Source organism: Aureobasidium pullulans (genome assembly GCF_000721785.1).
Source record: "Aureobasidium pullulans EXF-150 unplaced genomic scaffold scaffold_25, whole genome shotgun sequence".
NCBI classification, from domain to species: domain Eukaryota; kingdom Fungi; phylum Ascomycota; class Dothideomycetes; order Dothideales; family Saccotheciaceae; genus Aureobasidium; species Aureobasidium pullulans.
The window spans coordinates 308,736-323,244 of record NW_021941045.1 but is presented as its reverse complement, the minus strand read 5'-3'; the positions used below and the strand labels follow the sequence as shown (position 1 = coordinate 323,244).

Genomic DNA, 14,509 nt, shown 5'->3' with positions numbered 1-14,509 from the left:
TGTTTTTTACGCAGAGGAAGCAGCTTAGTCCATCTATGCTCTCCAATAGTCATTGCTTATGTCGTTGTGGTTTGTAAAACAATTGTTATCATTATACAGGTACCGTTAAGGATAGACGAATTGCGACTAGCAGCCGTAGCCCTAATTCGACCATTTGTCTTGTTGATTAGAACTTACCAAGAAGAGCAGGCGGTAGACATTCTGGCTAAGACCGTTAGCTGCAGCTTCATGGTCATTGCTCTAATTCACCTAAAGCCGCTGAAGATGATTGAGCAATCTGATTCAATTCAATCTGTTGGATTGATTCTCCTCTACTCCAAACTAACTCTCTCTACGCCGGCCACTGGCGGCAGTCCGAGCGGTCGCTGGGCAAATGGCCGGAGTAGCGACAGCAATATAACGGTATGTCAAGAAAGATGACTAGTGGTCAAATAAAGCACACCAATAGAGATCAACGCTGTCCTGTACAGCTATTCATCAATTTCTCATCTATTCTCGACCAAATGCTCTCCTAACTATATTAGTTCAATCACCTCCTCTCCCATCTCACAAAACTCCCCAACTTCGGCCTAGCAAACAAACTCGAATAATCCGTCCTCGGCACCCCCTCTACTCCCTCAACATTCTCAAATCTGAAATGACGCAACAAAACAGACACAATAACTTGTAATTGCAAATACGCATACTTTTCACCAATACATCTATGCCGACCAGCTCCAAAAGGTAGATACGGACTTTTGGTGCCTTTGGACACGATTCCATAGCCATAGTCGATTTTGTCGTCTTCGGCGATGTCTTCGGTGGTTTCTGGTGGGTCTGAGGAGGATGACCAGCGGTGAGGGTTCCATATTTGGGGGTTTGGGAAGAAGGTGGGGGAGATGGAAGTCATGGCTGGAGAAGCGAGGAGGGTGTGGGAGGCAGGGATGATGAAGTCGGTTCCTGGAACTGGGAGTGGGGTCATTGTTTTTCGCATGATGGAGTGGAGGGAGCCGTGAAGGCGAAGAGTCTCCTTGATTGTGTTTTGCAGAAGTGGTAACTTTGCCATGTCTGAATATTTGAGAGGAAGTAAGTCTTTGTTGTTGGGTGAAAGATTCTGGAGTTGTTCTCGGTATAGTTGTTCTGCGAAGTCGGGTTCGGAGGCTAGACGGAAGAAGATCCAGGAGCTGGATGCTGAGGAGGTGTGTTGGCCTGCCATGAGAAGGCAAATCATCATGTGTGCAATTTCTTCGTCCGGAACTGGTGTGCCGTCTTTGTATGCACAACCCATGAGGTTGGCGATCATATCCGACTGTTGGCTCGTGCCTTTGCTGCGGCGTTCCTTGATGATATCTAGGTATATGTCTCTCATTCTATTTCGAGCAGCATCTCTTTTCTTATTGTGAGGCAACGGTGCCCAGGGGAGCATAAAGTTTATCGGACTGAAGCCTTTGTCGAGGTCATGGTATAATTCTGCGAACTCCGTTGTGAGCTTCTTCCTGACTTCTGCTCCTTGTAAAGCACGACCAGCGGTGAAAATTGTGATCTCGCCCATAGCGGCAGCAATGTCGATAATGCCGGACTGACCCTTGAGTCTGGGGGACGTCTTGATATAGTCGAGGACCTCTTGCTCGATCAACTGAGTATGCGATTCCAGTGCTTGTTGTGTAAGCCCGAACTTCACAAACTTCTTTTGCTCCATGAGTTTCCAATTCGGGCAGTCGTACACGACGTCAGGACCGAAGACAGGAGTGGTAAGGGGACCATAGACTTCTTCGGCATTGACATCTTTGAGTTTGCCGTTCAGGATGAACTCATTCCCGTCGAGACCCAAGTAGACTGTTGTCTTGCGTCCGAGGAGGATGAAGGTGAAGATGTCGCCATAGCGCTTTTGACAGTCGGCGAAGAAGTCTGTCGGTGCCATGCCATATGTGATTGTACTGCCGAGGAAGGGGAACCAGTGGAAGACCACAGGCGGCTCATTCTTGTTGGTAAAGAGTAGTTGGCGGACGACATTGAGCAAAACGAAGAAGAGTATGAAAGCAATGACGCGAAGTGCTGTACCGAGCAAATCGACCATCTTGAATTCGAGATACTTTCAAGCGATGATAGGCTAGTGATTATTGCTGACCTTTATCTACTCGAATGTGCATCGTCCCATTCTCTGCTGACCTTTGCTAATATCAAACTACACCCTGAAAATGGTTCGATGTGCTTGGCAAGATTAGAATACGTCCTGCTTCGTCAGAGATTCTCGTACGACTTTTGCTAAGCCGTTTATTGACTCCACAACAACATCATTTTGAGTAGATCCTTCATGAAGGAGACAGGAGAGTGAGTGTATGGTGTCATGGCTTTGTCACTGGTCTGACTTGACATGTTTGCGGCTCCATTTGTTGATTCTCCACGATGAACAGTTCGTAGCTCGCAAGAACACCGCAGAATCTCACGAGCATCGGTGAGTACACAGCAAAGTTTCAGGCTGTCGGGCTAGTTCCCGTTCCGGCTTGAGGCCACCAGAGGCATTCGTCAGGTAGAATTGACTAGGACTTGGCTACAAGTTGAGTAGAGACATCGAGTGAGTTTCGTGGCTTTCCGGTCGCTATCATGAACAGTAGCATTTCTAAGACGAGAGACACTTGTCGGAGAACTGGACGCACGACTACACGAGTTTCCGGAATTGACAGGATGACATTTGGACGCGTCGATGGGCGAAATCTGACGCAACCAGTATCTGGGGTCTCTCCTTCGAGTTTGTCATATGGTGCTGACCAACCTCTACATATGTCTCTTACTGAAGCCGCGGTCTAAACGTATCTGCTGGAGATGCAAACTGTCGCATTTTGGGAAGACGCAGAAGTTGTAAACTGAGATGTTGTGGTGATGTTGAAGCTTTCTGTGGTGAGAGATCTGCAAAACGCGGGCGCGTTTCTGGCTGAGCGACAACTCTATCATTCCTCAATCCATCATCGTAAACCTTTTTCTACACAGGTCAACCACAGATATGCGCGTACAGTGAATACTCTACCTGAGCGGTCGACGCGTGATTTTCCTAGTCGTTCCAGTGTTGATCGTGTGTTGATGACAGACAGCGAAGCTCTCGAACGCCATGCGATGCGAAGACAGGCTTCTGTCGTGCTCGCAGGAGACAGAAATATTTGATCATGCCTCACGACCAGTCACTGTGCACTTACAACCTTTCTAATCTTGCAGGATACGGTTTGCGACGATTGAAGTGATATTGTGCCGCCACGTCAGGTAGTTGGCACAATTCGACCCCACATCGACCTTCCACCACGACTGCCAGAACCTCGGGTGTCGCAAAACTCCTCCGCCAGCATTGGTATGCACCATGTACCTCTGTTCTCGCACCTTGGCCACCGGAAGAATTTTCTACTGGTGCACGGGTGGCATCTTGGAATATGATGGTGAAAGGAGGGGTGCATATCTTGGCTGTGGAGGATCAACTGTTCACATCGCTGAGGCATGCGGCTCACTGTTTTCTACTTCATGCTGGACGTCTGCAGGAACTCAGCCTCCGCCTTCGGATACGTTTAGCAGCGGTCATAGGGAGAGTGAACAGCTTCTCCGTCTTGGAATCCTTGGAGCGGCCTTGGTCATGGTGTTTTCCACCATTGGAAATGTTCGCTCTTGACTACTTGCAGCATTAGGATGCGCATTGTGCATGACACAGGCAGGTCGAAGACGGAGAATCGTTGAAGGATCTGTTTCGCGGGTCTTCAGATGCCTCGCGAAGCAGTCTCCGCTTCTCCCAAGGCAAGTATAAGAATGGCTAGGAAGGTAGGTTGAAAGTCGTCAGCACTCTCATCATCCTACGACCGAGGACCAGACAAGATGAAGTTCAACTCGCTTCTTTGGCTCAGCAATCTCGCTTTGGTGCAGGCAACCCCTTTCTGGAAGGATGACTTTTCCCTTCAAGGCTTCGCAAAGGACAATCCATTGGGCGAAACCACTGGTGGTAAGAGTGGACGCACGACCACTGTGTCCAGCTTGCCCGCTCTCCGCACCGCCCTTGCTGGCACCAACCCATTGACCGTGGTGGCCAAGGGCTCTTTCAACTTAACCGGCGAGACACGCCTTCGTATCGGCAGCAACAAGTCCCTGCTCGGTCACAAGAGCGGTGCAAAGTTCTTCGGTGGTGGTATGTCTGCTGTCAATCAAACCAACATCATCATCCGCAACATTCAAATCAGCTATGCTTTCGACAACGATTGCATCACACTTCAAAACACCACTCGCGCATGGATCGACCACAACGAGTTCTTCTCAGACCTGGAACACGGCCCCGACTTTTACGATGGCCAGGTCGATCTCGTCAGAGCCACAGACTGGGTAACCGTATCCTGGAACTACTTCCACGACCACTGGAAGGTGAGCACACCTGTCCCCTGCTTCTCCAATAGACACACTGACGAACATCACAGTCCTCACTCATCGGCAACAGCGATGTCCTCCGCGAAGTAGACGAAGGCCACCTCCACATAACCTACCACCACAACTACTGGCGCAACATCGGCACCCGCGGCCCAGCCGGCCGCTTCGGCCACCAACACATCTACAACAACCTCTACCGCGACCACCTATACCAAGCCATCCACTCACGCAGCGACAACCAAATGCTCGTCGAAGCAAATGTCTTCCGCGGAAACACGCGTGAAGCGGTTTCAACCTATGGTCTTGTCATCCCAGAAGATTCACCGAATACCTGCGTCTGTGGTGATTTTGAAATCGATGGATACGTGAATTTTGGAGCGAAGAATGATTTTGGGAGGGCGGGGGTTAATGTTACGCAGTGGGGGGATTTCAAGAGGGCGCCTTATAGGTATGATTTGACTAGATTGTCGGATGTGGAGAAAGTTGTTACCAGGGGTGTTGGTATTGGTAAGATTTGAGGGATGATGACGAGAGTGCGTCCGGAAGGGGTGGTTTTAGTGTCGATTCACTCCAGAAGGTGCCAGCGAAGAATCAATACAACAATTGTTTGCCTTCGATGTTCGTTCTCTTCAAACCTCGAGTTTGTCACAATTGCTGTGCTTTTTGAAGTGTTGGCGACCGAGCTATGGAGACAACAGTCGATTCGAACGCTGATCCTCATCACTGGAGTCGATATGATATGACTTCAAATCGTATGTCATGGTCTTCGTTGAACGCAATTGCGCCATTGACAACTTCGTGACTGTTCGCAACGCCGGAAGCGAACGCGTCCAGATGGTAGCCACGACTTATGGCCATTCTCTACACCGGCATTGCTGACAGGGCAGCCCTGCCCAGCCAATCCCAAAAGAACATCAACATTGTTTGAGCCAGAGAAAAGCACTCGTCTTTATTCGAACGCTTTGTTCATTTCTTCGACGTCTTTGAGTGGCTCCTCGCGTGACGGGCTAGCGGTGAAAGAAATGTCGGGGAGTTGCGACAAAGAGTCTTCGGATGGCGCAATCCAGCACCAAGGTTCGCAACCAGACGTTGTTGTTACGCGGAACGATGCTTCGCTGGTGATTTGAGAGCGCTTTGCAAGATTGTGCAATTGGATATGGCGATTTCGTTAGTCATCGCAAATTTGCCAAAAGCGAGCAAACGGCCTCATGGCGATTGTGACTCGAATGTTGAAGATTTCTCCCCATCACGTCTTCCACTTTGGTTTGCTTGACCTCGTTCGAACCTCGACTCCGAAGAAACCGAATAACCTCATTCCTCGCTCCCAAGAATGGCTGCTGCTGTCGGGATCTTCAACTCAACACATTCGGGCGACTCGAACAAGTATACTGCTATCTCGTCTGTCGAAGAAATAGATGCTGGCGACGAATCCACCGAGTCAAACTCGCTACTCGTCGTATCACCATATGCCACGGCACCACATCTACTTGACCTGAATCGCTACGACACGGCAAGCCAGCTCTTCGCAAAGGCCTTGACGATACTCCGACCGACTCGCGATGATTACGCGACAACAGAGTACACATCCACCTTCAATTTCCAGGAGGTCGTCGATACGCTGAAAGGACTCGCAAGAGCCGAGTCACATACATGGCAGAAGAAAGAGTTCTATGTTGTCAGTTTCCGGTCGCAACTTAAGAATGAAGTTGACGGAGAGAGGCTTTTCCAGCTTGATGCTTTCTCACATCAAGAAGCTATGGCGAGTGGAGGGCTGTTGAAATATTGGTATGGTGTGAAGGACGAAGATCGACGAAACCTGGCGACTTGTATGTATGCCTCGAAGCTGTGATGAGGTGTGCTCTGACTGACGAAATCTCCAGGCTTCTGGGAAAGTCGACAACACGCAAGAGATGGAGGCAGAGGGCCGTGGCATGCTCAGGCGAGAGCTGCGGCTACAATCTGGTATGAGAGCATTGTGTTCAAGACGTATGTTTTGACGATTGGCGATGGAGCGAATAGCTGGGAGTTCAGAGATTATGAGGAGAGCAGGTGATGGTATACTTGCGTCCGACCATCAAGGTGTTTGCAGAGACGGGGTCCGTGCTTGGGTGCGGCCCTGAGCGGAGACTTGACAGCGTAGACAGCGATGACCTTGTTCCAGAAAACATCGGAGCGTTTGAACTGTGATTAGCGACTCAGTGAACGTCAGCGACTTCGTTCTTTTAGTCAAGACCGAAAGTGGTCCGATACAATTTTATATGTAACAAGAGGTGTGATAGGGCAGATTGTTGGCCGCTATATTGACCAAAGCGAGTGATAACGCTCTAAGGAAATTGTGCCCACAAAGACTTCGCTTCGATGTTTCCCGACTGCCATATGGCTGGGTCGCGCCTCGGTTCATCGACAATGGACTACTTCGATACTGCCTGCAAATGTGAATGCACAGCCTGAACTCTACACTCAAGGCCAAGGACTTCGAGATCGAGATGACAAGATGGTCATGCACTTGTGAAAGGGCGACGTGGACTTGACTTGGCCTCTTTGCTGTTTGTCGAGCTTGGTTGAAGCTTGTCTTGCAAATCCTGCGTCACCCCAGGAAGGCGCAATGCTGGGGAGCATGTGTCAGTCGACTTGACAGCTTCTAGTCGCATAGCAGACAATATAGCCGAGCATAGTATATGGTGCAGCAAGTAAGCGATCAGACTCGTCAGGTTGATGGCTGTAGCATGAAAAGTTCGGCGGAGTGTCTGGCATAGAGTGTCCCTTGCTCTCTCAACGGATCAGATAAGATGAGATTTCGATGTCTCTTGGGGCGCACGGACACTAAACGTCTGCGCAAATCGGCGACCCTCTCTCAACATCCACAGTTCACGACTCGACGTTTGAACAACGTTGGATTGCGAACCTGCTATCACCGACTATCAATACTTGCCCGCTACTTTATTTGCTTGGAATTCTCGAACGACGTGACCGCGAAGGCAATATAGGCTGTAGATCGTGCCTCAACCTTCCGAAACCCACCGACAAAGGATCAAACCTCGTCAAAACACGTTCCTCGGCTGTCTATCCCATCACATCTGCCAAGCTCATCCAAGAAACCTAAGACGTTGATTTTCTGCAGCTTGCGCCATCGACCCTGGTACCTGGCAGCCACTTGCAGGCGAGAGACGAGAGCTGATACTGTGAGCTTTGCAATCAATCGCTGTTAAGACAGGGTATGCGCGGTGAGAAAAGTGAGGTTATGCTCTGAAAGAGGTTTAGTGATACATCCAATATCTGAACAAGGTTTCGAGAGCACATGGCTTGCTGCGGTCTCCCATGTGCGGATGATGGCGTAGCAGGTTGATAGACGGATGGAGCTGGGCATGTCGCAGAGTTCAACACTCGAGGCACAACTGCTTTGCCCTTTGTGGTCCGGCTGTGCAGCTAAGTGGCGCTTTTCGAGGTAACGTTATAAAGAGCTCCAAGGTTGCACCTCTTTACACGGCTGTGTTTTGCAACTTGACAAACCTCGAACTCAACTTTCCACTATGAAGTCCATCATTTTTGCTACTTTGACAAGCTTGGCCCTGGCGGCTAGACCCTACCTCAACGAGCCCGACACTGGGTAGGTTATCAACCAGTTTAACAAATATAGCTCGTCTGACTCATCAATAGCATCGACGACGCTCTGGGAGACACACCCAATGGCACACTCCCTGCTTTGGAGAACATTGTCGGCCTTCCAGATTTCGAATGGGCAGCTCGCAACTACATGAACACCAGTGCTTATACCTACTACCGTAACGGCGCTGCTGGCGAGTGGGCCTATCGCAATAACCTGGAAGCCTTCCAACGCTACACAGCTCGTCCTCGTGTGTTGAGAGACAACTCGAAGATTGAATCGACCTTCACCACTTCAATTCTCGGCCACAACTTCTCGGCACCCTTCTACATCAGCCCTTGTGCACGAGGTGCTCTTGCAAACGAGAGAGCCGAGCTCGGACTTGTCGAAGGAGCTTACCAGGGAGACATTTTGTACATCCCTTCAGACTTTAGCTCCCTGCCCTTGAAAGAACTGGCCGCCGCAAGACCTGCAAACGGCTCGCAAGTCATGTGGCAGCAGGTTTACCTTGATGCTTCTAACGACACTGCGACCAAGGCCCACTTCAAGGAGATCGAAGAGTCGGGTGCTCGCGCAATTGTGTTCACTGTTGACAGTGCTGGACCTGGTGTTCGTCAGCGTGCTCAGCGCTACTCTGCTGGCTCTGCTGATGCGGATTACTCGGCCTTTACATGGCAATACTACCAGAAGCTTCAGAACTTCACCAGACTGCCTGTCGTCATCAAGGGTATTCAGACGGTCGAAGACGCCAAGATGGCAGTCAAGTACAAGGCTCCCGCTATCGTTTTGTCCAACCACGGAGGCCGTAACTTTGATGCCAGCCCCTCTGGCTTCGAGGTCGCACTCGAGATCCACCAAGAGGCACCCGAAATTTTCAAGCAGATTGAAGTCTACGCCGATGGTGGTGTCAGATACGGAAGTGATGTGCTCAAGCTGCTTGCGCTTGGCGTTCGTGCTGTCGGACTCGGTAGACCATTCATGTACGCCAACGCTTACGGTACTGAGGGCGTAGCCAAGGCTGTAGAGTTGCTGAAGGCTGAGATCGCTAGCGATGCCGCTCACTTGGGATTGAGTTCGCTCAAGGAGATCGGTCCTCAGTACTTCAAGTGGACTCCTAACAACTGGTATAGCTAGGTTATGAGACATGTAGAATAGAGCCTTTATATGATATTTCCATGTTTGCATGCATTAATTCGGCGTGAGTCTTCGTTGATGGTCGATAGAAGTAAAAAAAGGAACAGAAAAGAGAAACAAACGGAAGGAGCTTCCGCTGAAACTGCCGAACGCCACTGCTTCCAAGAAGCGACGCGCAGAAACGTTTGAGACGGCCATCACGAATTGGCTTACTTCTAATAGCGTTCGACTACTTCGACATCACTGACAGGACTGCGTTCGGAAAGAGTTGATGCGAAAAGACAGAGGTAAGCAATTGCAAGTACTCCGTAGTGAGAAAGATGAGCTGCGTCGACGATCAACGGGGCTGACTCCGGTCTATAGGACGGCGAAGTCTCGACGAGAGGCAGTGATAGTTTACGCTAAAGCCGGCGTCGTGGTCAGAGAGGCTTCTAGACTTGCGCCCTCGCGAGTTGCGGTCACTTCCTGGAGGTTGTGTATCGCGGCATCCTGCTTTTCGAGCGCCCGTGTCACTGTACCTGATACTTGTCGCGTTCCTTCTGCAGCGCGCGGCTATGACCAACCAAGGAGACGACGCCGCCGCCATGGCGACAGAGACGCCTACGCCAGATCAGGGCCCTCGACCGAGCATCGAAGACTTGCTCAACATGGACGTCAACGACATGACGACGGACCAACGAGCGCGATTCGAGATCAAGAGGGAGCACGAGTTCTACAGCTACTATGAGCCCATCCGCGCCCTTGCGACAACCGAGATGGACTGGACCGACCTCAATTCTGACGAAGCCGTCGCAAAACACCGTCCGACCGCTTCGCCCGACAAGGCCCTGACGGCTTTTTGTCAGCTGGCTGCCATCCGCCTGAAGATGCGTCGCGCCATGATCTTCTTCTTCGACACGACCCACGCCTACATCCTTGCCGAAGCTACCCGCACTCTCTCCCTCCACGACGATGCCGTCTTTGACGACGAAGAAGATGGACTATGGCTGGGCACAACGAAGATTCCGAGAGGCTTCTCGGTCTGCGAACATACCGTCAATCTCCCTTCAAACGGAGGCACAAACGCCGAGGGACACGACTCGCACATCATCCACATCATCAACAACCTCACAGAAGACACTCGTTTTTGCAACCGGCCATACGTCACTGGTGGTCCCAGAGCCAGGTTCTACGCTGGTGTCCCTATCACAACCCCGAAAGGTCTCAAGATTGGCGCTTTCTGCGTCTTGGACGACAAGGTCCACGAAGGTCTTGGCGAAAAAGATGTAGGTTTCATGAAAGAGATGGGAGCCGCTGTCATGAGCCATCTGGACATGATCAAGGCAAAGGTCGAGCAGAGAAGAGGCACGGACATGGTCGCTGCTCTAGGCGCCTTTACCGCCAGCGAATCAAGTTCGCGACGAGACATGAAGACGGATGATGCCCGTCCACAGCTGGAGCACGACCTCGAAGCCACCTCGTCTCTGTTGACCATTGGAAACCTCGATTCACCACACCCCAAAAGGCCTGCAATGCGTAGACAATCCTCGAGTAGCAAATTGCGTCATCCTTCAAACGAGCATGATCAAATCACGAATATCAGAGAGAGGTCTCCGCGTAGACAACGTCCTTCATGGTTTACTAAGAACAGAGCCAGATCGGACATGTCTGTCTATACAGAATCTGCCATACTTCCAGAGTCCACTCCGGTCGAGACTGCGTCAGACAACCCCAAAGCCCATCCCGCTGAGCAATGCCCCAGCGAGATTATGCAATCTGCCTCCACCTTGATCCGGAAAGCTGTGGACGCTGATGGTGTTCTATTCTTGGACGCTGCAATTACTGGCTTCGGTAATCTTATCAACAGCTCTTTCCTGGAGAACACCCCAGACGACGATGCCGAAACCACCACCAGTGGCACGGATGGCCACCAGACCAGCGAAGGAGAAGACGCAAAACCTCAAGGTCCAAATGCTGACGATCAGCCATGTCCCGTACTCGGAGCTTCTTATGCACCACGCAGCGGTGCCGTACCAGATCCTGAGGGTCGTCGTGAGATCTACTCGCAATTGACCCCAAAGTTCCTACGATTCGTTCTGAGACGATTTAAGGGTGCCAAAGTATGGAATTTCAATGAGAATGGAGACGACTATCTGGATGAACAGGCTTCCGAAAGCCACAGCGCATCTGATGGAGGCCTTGAACGCTCGAGTTCGAAGGCAAGCGATGCATCTTGGAGGAGAAGAAATCGCAAACGATCGCTAAAACATGCTCCCGGCAAACAACTAGCAGCTGCTTTCCCTGGAGTGCGCAGTCTTATGGTGCTCGGGCTTTGGGACCCTCAACGCAATCAATGGCGTGCTGGATGTGTCATATGGTCTTGTACACCTATGCGCATGTTCTCTAATGAAGGCGAGATGCACTACCTCACAGCATTCTGCGATGTCATCATGGCCAAGCTGGCTCGCTTGGATGTCGACGTGTCCAACAACATCAAGTCTGACTTCATCTCGTCGATTAGTCACGAGTTGAGATCTCCGCTTCATGGTATCCTGGGAACAGTAGAGATTTTGCAAGATCAGAATGTCGACAACGCAACTGCGGAAATGATTTCTCAGATCGACACTTGTGGAAGAACCTTGCTGGATATTGTGGATCATCTGCTTGAATTCTCTCGCATCAACGTTCTCACCAGACACACCGGCTCAAAGATGCGTCCAGTGTCGAGAAACGCGCCTGCATTGTCTTCGAACAATGGAGTTAGTGACACTGAAGCCTCATCTCTGGACGTAGACGTCTCTCTAGATGCTATCACCGAAGAGGTGGTTGAATCGGCCGTGTACTCCTTCTGCTGCTCGAAGGACCAACGCACACTCAGCGAGAGGAATGTTACCGTGTCGATAGACATCGAGAAGCATCCCCATGTACCTTGGGACTGCAAACTCACAGTGGGTGCCTGGAAACGCGTTTGTGTAAATCTAGTCAACAACGCTTTGAAGTACACTTCTGAAGGCTCCATCAATGTGTCGCTCAAGATTCTTCCACCGACGAAGAAGCTCGGTCGACCCATCGCTCAACTTTCTGTAATCGACACTGGTCGCGGCATGTCTAAAGACTTCTTGCGCACGAAACTGTTCCGCGCCTTCAGCCAGGAAGACGACATGGCCGAAGGTACCGGTTTGGGAATGTCAATGGTTGCGAGAATTGTCAAGGGCTGGAAAGGCAAGGTCGATGTTCGGAGTAGCAAAGGTCAAGGCAGTATTGTCAGTGTAACCATGCCGATGCATGTGACACGCCGGCCCAGGAGTGCTGATCTCGATGGAGCTTCACTCGATCCTACGATCAACGGACTAGCAGGACTCGCCGTACATGTCATGGGCTCGCCAGATGCATTTGAACAAGGCCCCATCGCCACTGGCCGCTATCAGCAGTTGGTCACGTTCACCAAGATGTGCTCTGGCATGGGACTGAATACCTCTGGACCTGCATGGCAGTCTGCTGGCGACAAAGACTTTGCTGTAGTCGCAGAGTACGACTTGCCACGTCTTATGGACACTCTGACATCGCCTCGAATCAAGCAAAGTACAGTAGAGAAGACGTCGATAACTTCACTGCGGACGAAACCCATCGTTGTCCTTTGCAGAGATTACATATCTGCCAGGAATCTGAAGGGCTGCCAGCTCGAACAGCTTGTTCGCGGAAGAGTGGAATACATTGCTCAACCATGCGGACCTAACAGGCTTGCCACTGTCATCAACCGTGTCCTCGAGCACTCGGGCAATGGGGAACAATGGACCTCCCGCCCACACAGTCCACCGACACCTAACACCCCTTACGAATCAGTTACGCCTCGCTTTGACACATGGCGTGAATCGCATACATGGTCTGGAGCATCATCGCCCAACGAGACTGAGACCACACGAAGACTCACACTCCGAAGTCGTCGCACCTCCAGCGAGACCCATACACCGTCTGTCAGCCTCGTCACCCCAAAAGGAAAGCCACAAGCAGAACAAAAGGACAACGACCCTCACGGTCTAGGTGTCGAAACAGCACAATCCAAAATCCCCGATGTCGCCGACGGTGCCTTGACAGCTCCCGTTTTGGCATCTGTCGAGCCATCCTCACTGGAACGCAATCAAAGCGTTGTCAGCCTACCTCCTGACTCAGAAGCTGCAAAGCCGTGTCTTCTTCTCGTCGACGACAACCCTATCAATCTCCAACTCCTCGTCACTTACGCCAAGAAAAACAATCACCCCATGCTCAAAGCCACCGATGGCTCCCTTGCCGTCTCCGCCTACAAATCCGCGCACTCCCCTGACTCTTCCTCTCCACCACCCGAAGTCATCCTCATGGACATTTCCATGCCCATAATGGACGGTTTCGAAGCGTCCCGTCAGATTCGCGCGTTCGAAAGAGAGAAGAAATTGAAACCGGTGGTTATTATCGCTCTGACTGGACTGGGGAGTTCAGAGGCTCAACATGAGGCGTTCGTGTCTGGGATCAACTTGTTCTTGACTAAGCCGGTTAGGCTGAAGGAGTTGACGAGGCTGCTGGGGACGATCAAGGATACCTTTGGCTAGATTGGAGGATGGTGGGAAAGTGGTGGTTTAATGATAAGATGATGATTACGAAACAAGTGGCGTTTAGAGGACAGAACGCAAGGCCAGAACTGCTAGTTCTGAAAGGATCCGGGATAGGGAATAGGAAACAGGAAGAAGGGGTCACGGCACAAGTGACAGGGCAGTACCAAGCGATCAGGAAATTCTTGAAGCATTCAATGGCGTTTTCTTTCCTTCGTTTTGGTTTTACAAAATTTACAGCTTTCTTTCGCCCCCTTTCCCTTCTTTTCTTGGTGCTTATAAAGGCGCTTCTGAAACCTCGTTTCGTTCCCCAATGTCTTCTTTTCTTTTTGTCTCCATTCGGCGGGGATTTCCATTTCTTTCAGATCTAGCGGTGTAGTGAGCTTATGCTTCTTCATGACAAGACAAGTAGACATGAAGGATATGGAGATTTAAAGGAAGACCATTATCCGCATGTTGCATTCAAACAGATCAAAAGGTCCAACATCCCAAAAAAGAAAGAAAAAGAAAAAGAAAAAGGGAACAAAACCCTATATCTAGAAATGTCGAGGAAGCCGCAAAACGATATTGCCAACTGGGATTAATGCCGAAAGTAAGATAGAAAAGATGATAGGAGAAGAGGAGGTGGCGAAACTGATCCAAGATCATTGTACAGCACTCGAAATGGTCAAAGGGGAAACACGACTGGGGGAAATGTACAGGTAGACTTTTATGTTCGACTGAATATAGCAGAAGAATATCAATACCTCGAGTTGCGATGAGGTGGGCACGTCAAAAGCATTTTTCAAAACAGCAAAAAGATAATTTATTTTGAATTGATCATTCGTAAGGGACATTT

The 14,509-nt window shown here is 50.5% G+C and overlaps 6 protein-coding genes across 6 annotated transcripts; 5 read left to right on the top strand and 1 right to left on the bottom strand.

The window, feature by feature from the left end:
- Positions 1 to 461: 461 nt before the first annotated feature.
- On the bottom strand, positions 462 to 2,165 carry M438DRAFT_348929 (Cyp51A). The gene has a single exon (XM_029906263.1). It carries the CDS (start codon positions 2,054 to 2,056, stop codon positions 530 to 532), a length of 1,527 nt encoding a protein of 508 aa, XP_029756645.1. The 5' UTR covers positions 2,057 to 2,165; the 3' UTR covers positions 462 to 529.
- An 823-nt stretch (positions 2,166 to 2,988) lies between these two features.
- Positions 2,989 to 3,668, top strand: M438DRAFT_348928 (uncharacterized protein). The gene has a single exon (XM_029906262.1). It carries the CDS (start codon positions 3,329 to 3,331, stop codon positions 3,629 to 3,631), a length of 303 nt encoding a protein of 100 aa, XP_029756644.1. The 5' UTR covers positions 2,989 to 3,328; the 3' UTR covers positions 3,632 to 3,668.
- A 163-nt stretch (positions 3,669 to 3,831) lies between these two features.
- On the top strand, positions 3,832 to 4,889 carry M438DRAFT_281826 (polysaccharide lyase family 1 protein; the record flags this gene model as incomplete). The annotated part of the gene is made up of 2 exons (XM_029901269.1): positions 3,832 to 4,368; positions 4,422 to 4,889. The coding sequence occupies 2 exons, from the start codon at positions 3,832 to 3,834 to the stop codon at positions 4,887 to 4,889; spliced, it is 1,005 nt and encodes a 334-aa protein (XP_029756643.1).
- Positions 4,890 to 5,646: 757 nt separating this feature from the next.
- M438DRAFT_348926 (uncharacterized protein) lies at positions 5,647 to 6,546 on the top strand. Its single transcript, XM_029906261.1, has one exon. It carries the CDS (start codon positions 5,702 to 5,704, stop codon positions 6,218 to 6,220), a length of 519 nt encoding a protein of 172 aa, XP_029756642.1. The 5' UTR covers positions 5,647 to 5,701; the 3' UTR covers positions 6,221 to 6,546.
- A 1,321-nt stretch (positions 6,547 to 7,867) lies between these two features.
- On the top strand, positions 7,868 to 9,162 carry M438DRAFT_368719 (FMN-dependent alpha-hydroxy acid dehydrogenase). The gene is made up of 2 exons (XM_029908065.1): positions 7,868 to 7,978; positions 8,029 to 9,162. Exons 1-2 carry the CDS (start codon positions 7,902 to 7,904, stop codon positions 9,107 to 9,109), a joined length of 1,158 nt encoding a protein of 385 aa, XP_029756641.1. The 5' UTR covers positions 7,868 to 7,901; the 3' UTR covers positions 9,110 to 9,162.
- Positions 9,163 to 9,310: 148 nt separating this feature from the next.
- On the top strand, positions 9,311 to 13,768 carry M438DRAFT_112034 (uncharacterized protein). The gene is made up of 2 exons (XM_029898705.1): positions 9,311 to 9,396; positions 9,473 to 13,768. The coding sequence occupies exon 2, from the start codon at positions 9,664 to 9,666 to the stop codon at positions 13,669 to 13,671; it is 4,008 nt and encodes a 1,335-aa protein (XP_029756640.1). The 5' UTR covers positions 9,311 to 9,396; positions 9,473 to 9,663; the 3' UTR covers positions 13,672 to 13,768.
- Positions 13,769 to 14,509: the final 741 nt, after the last annotated feature.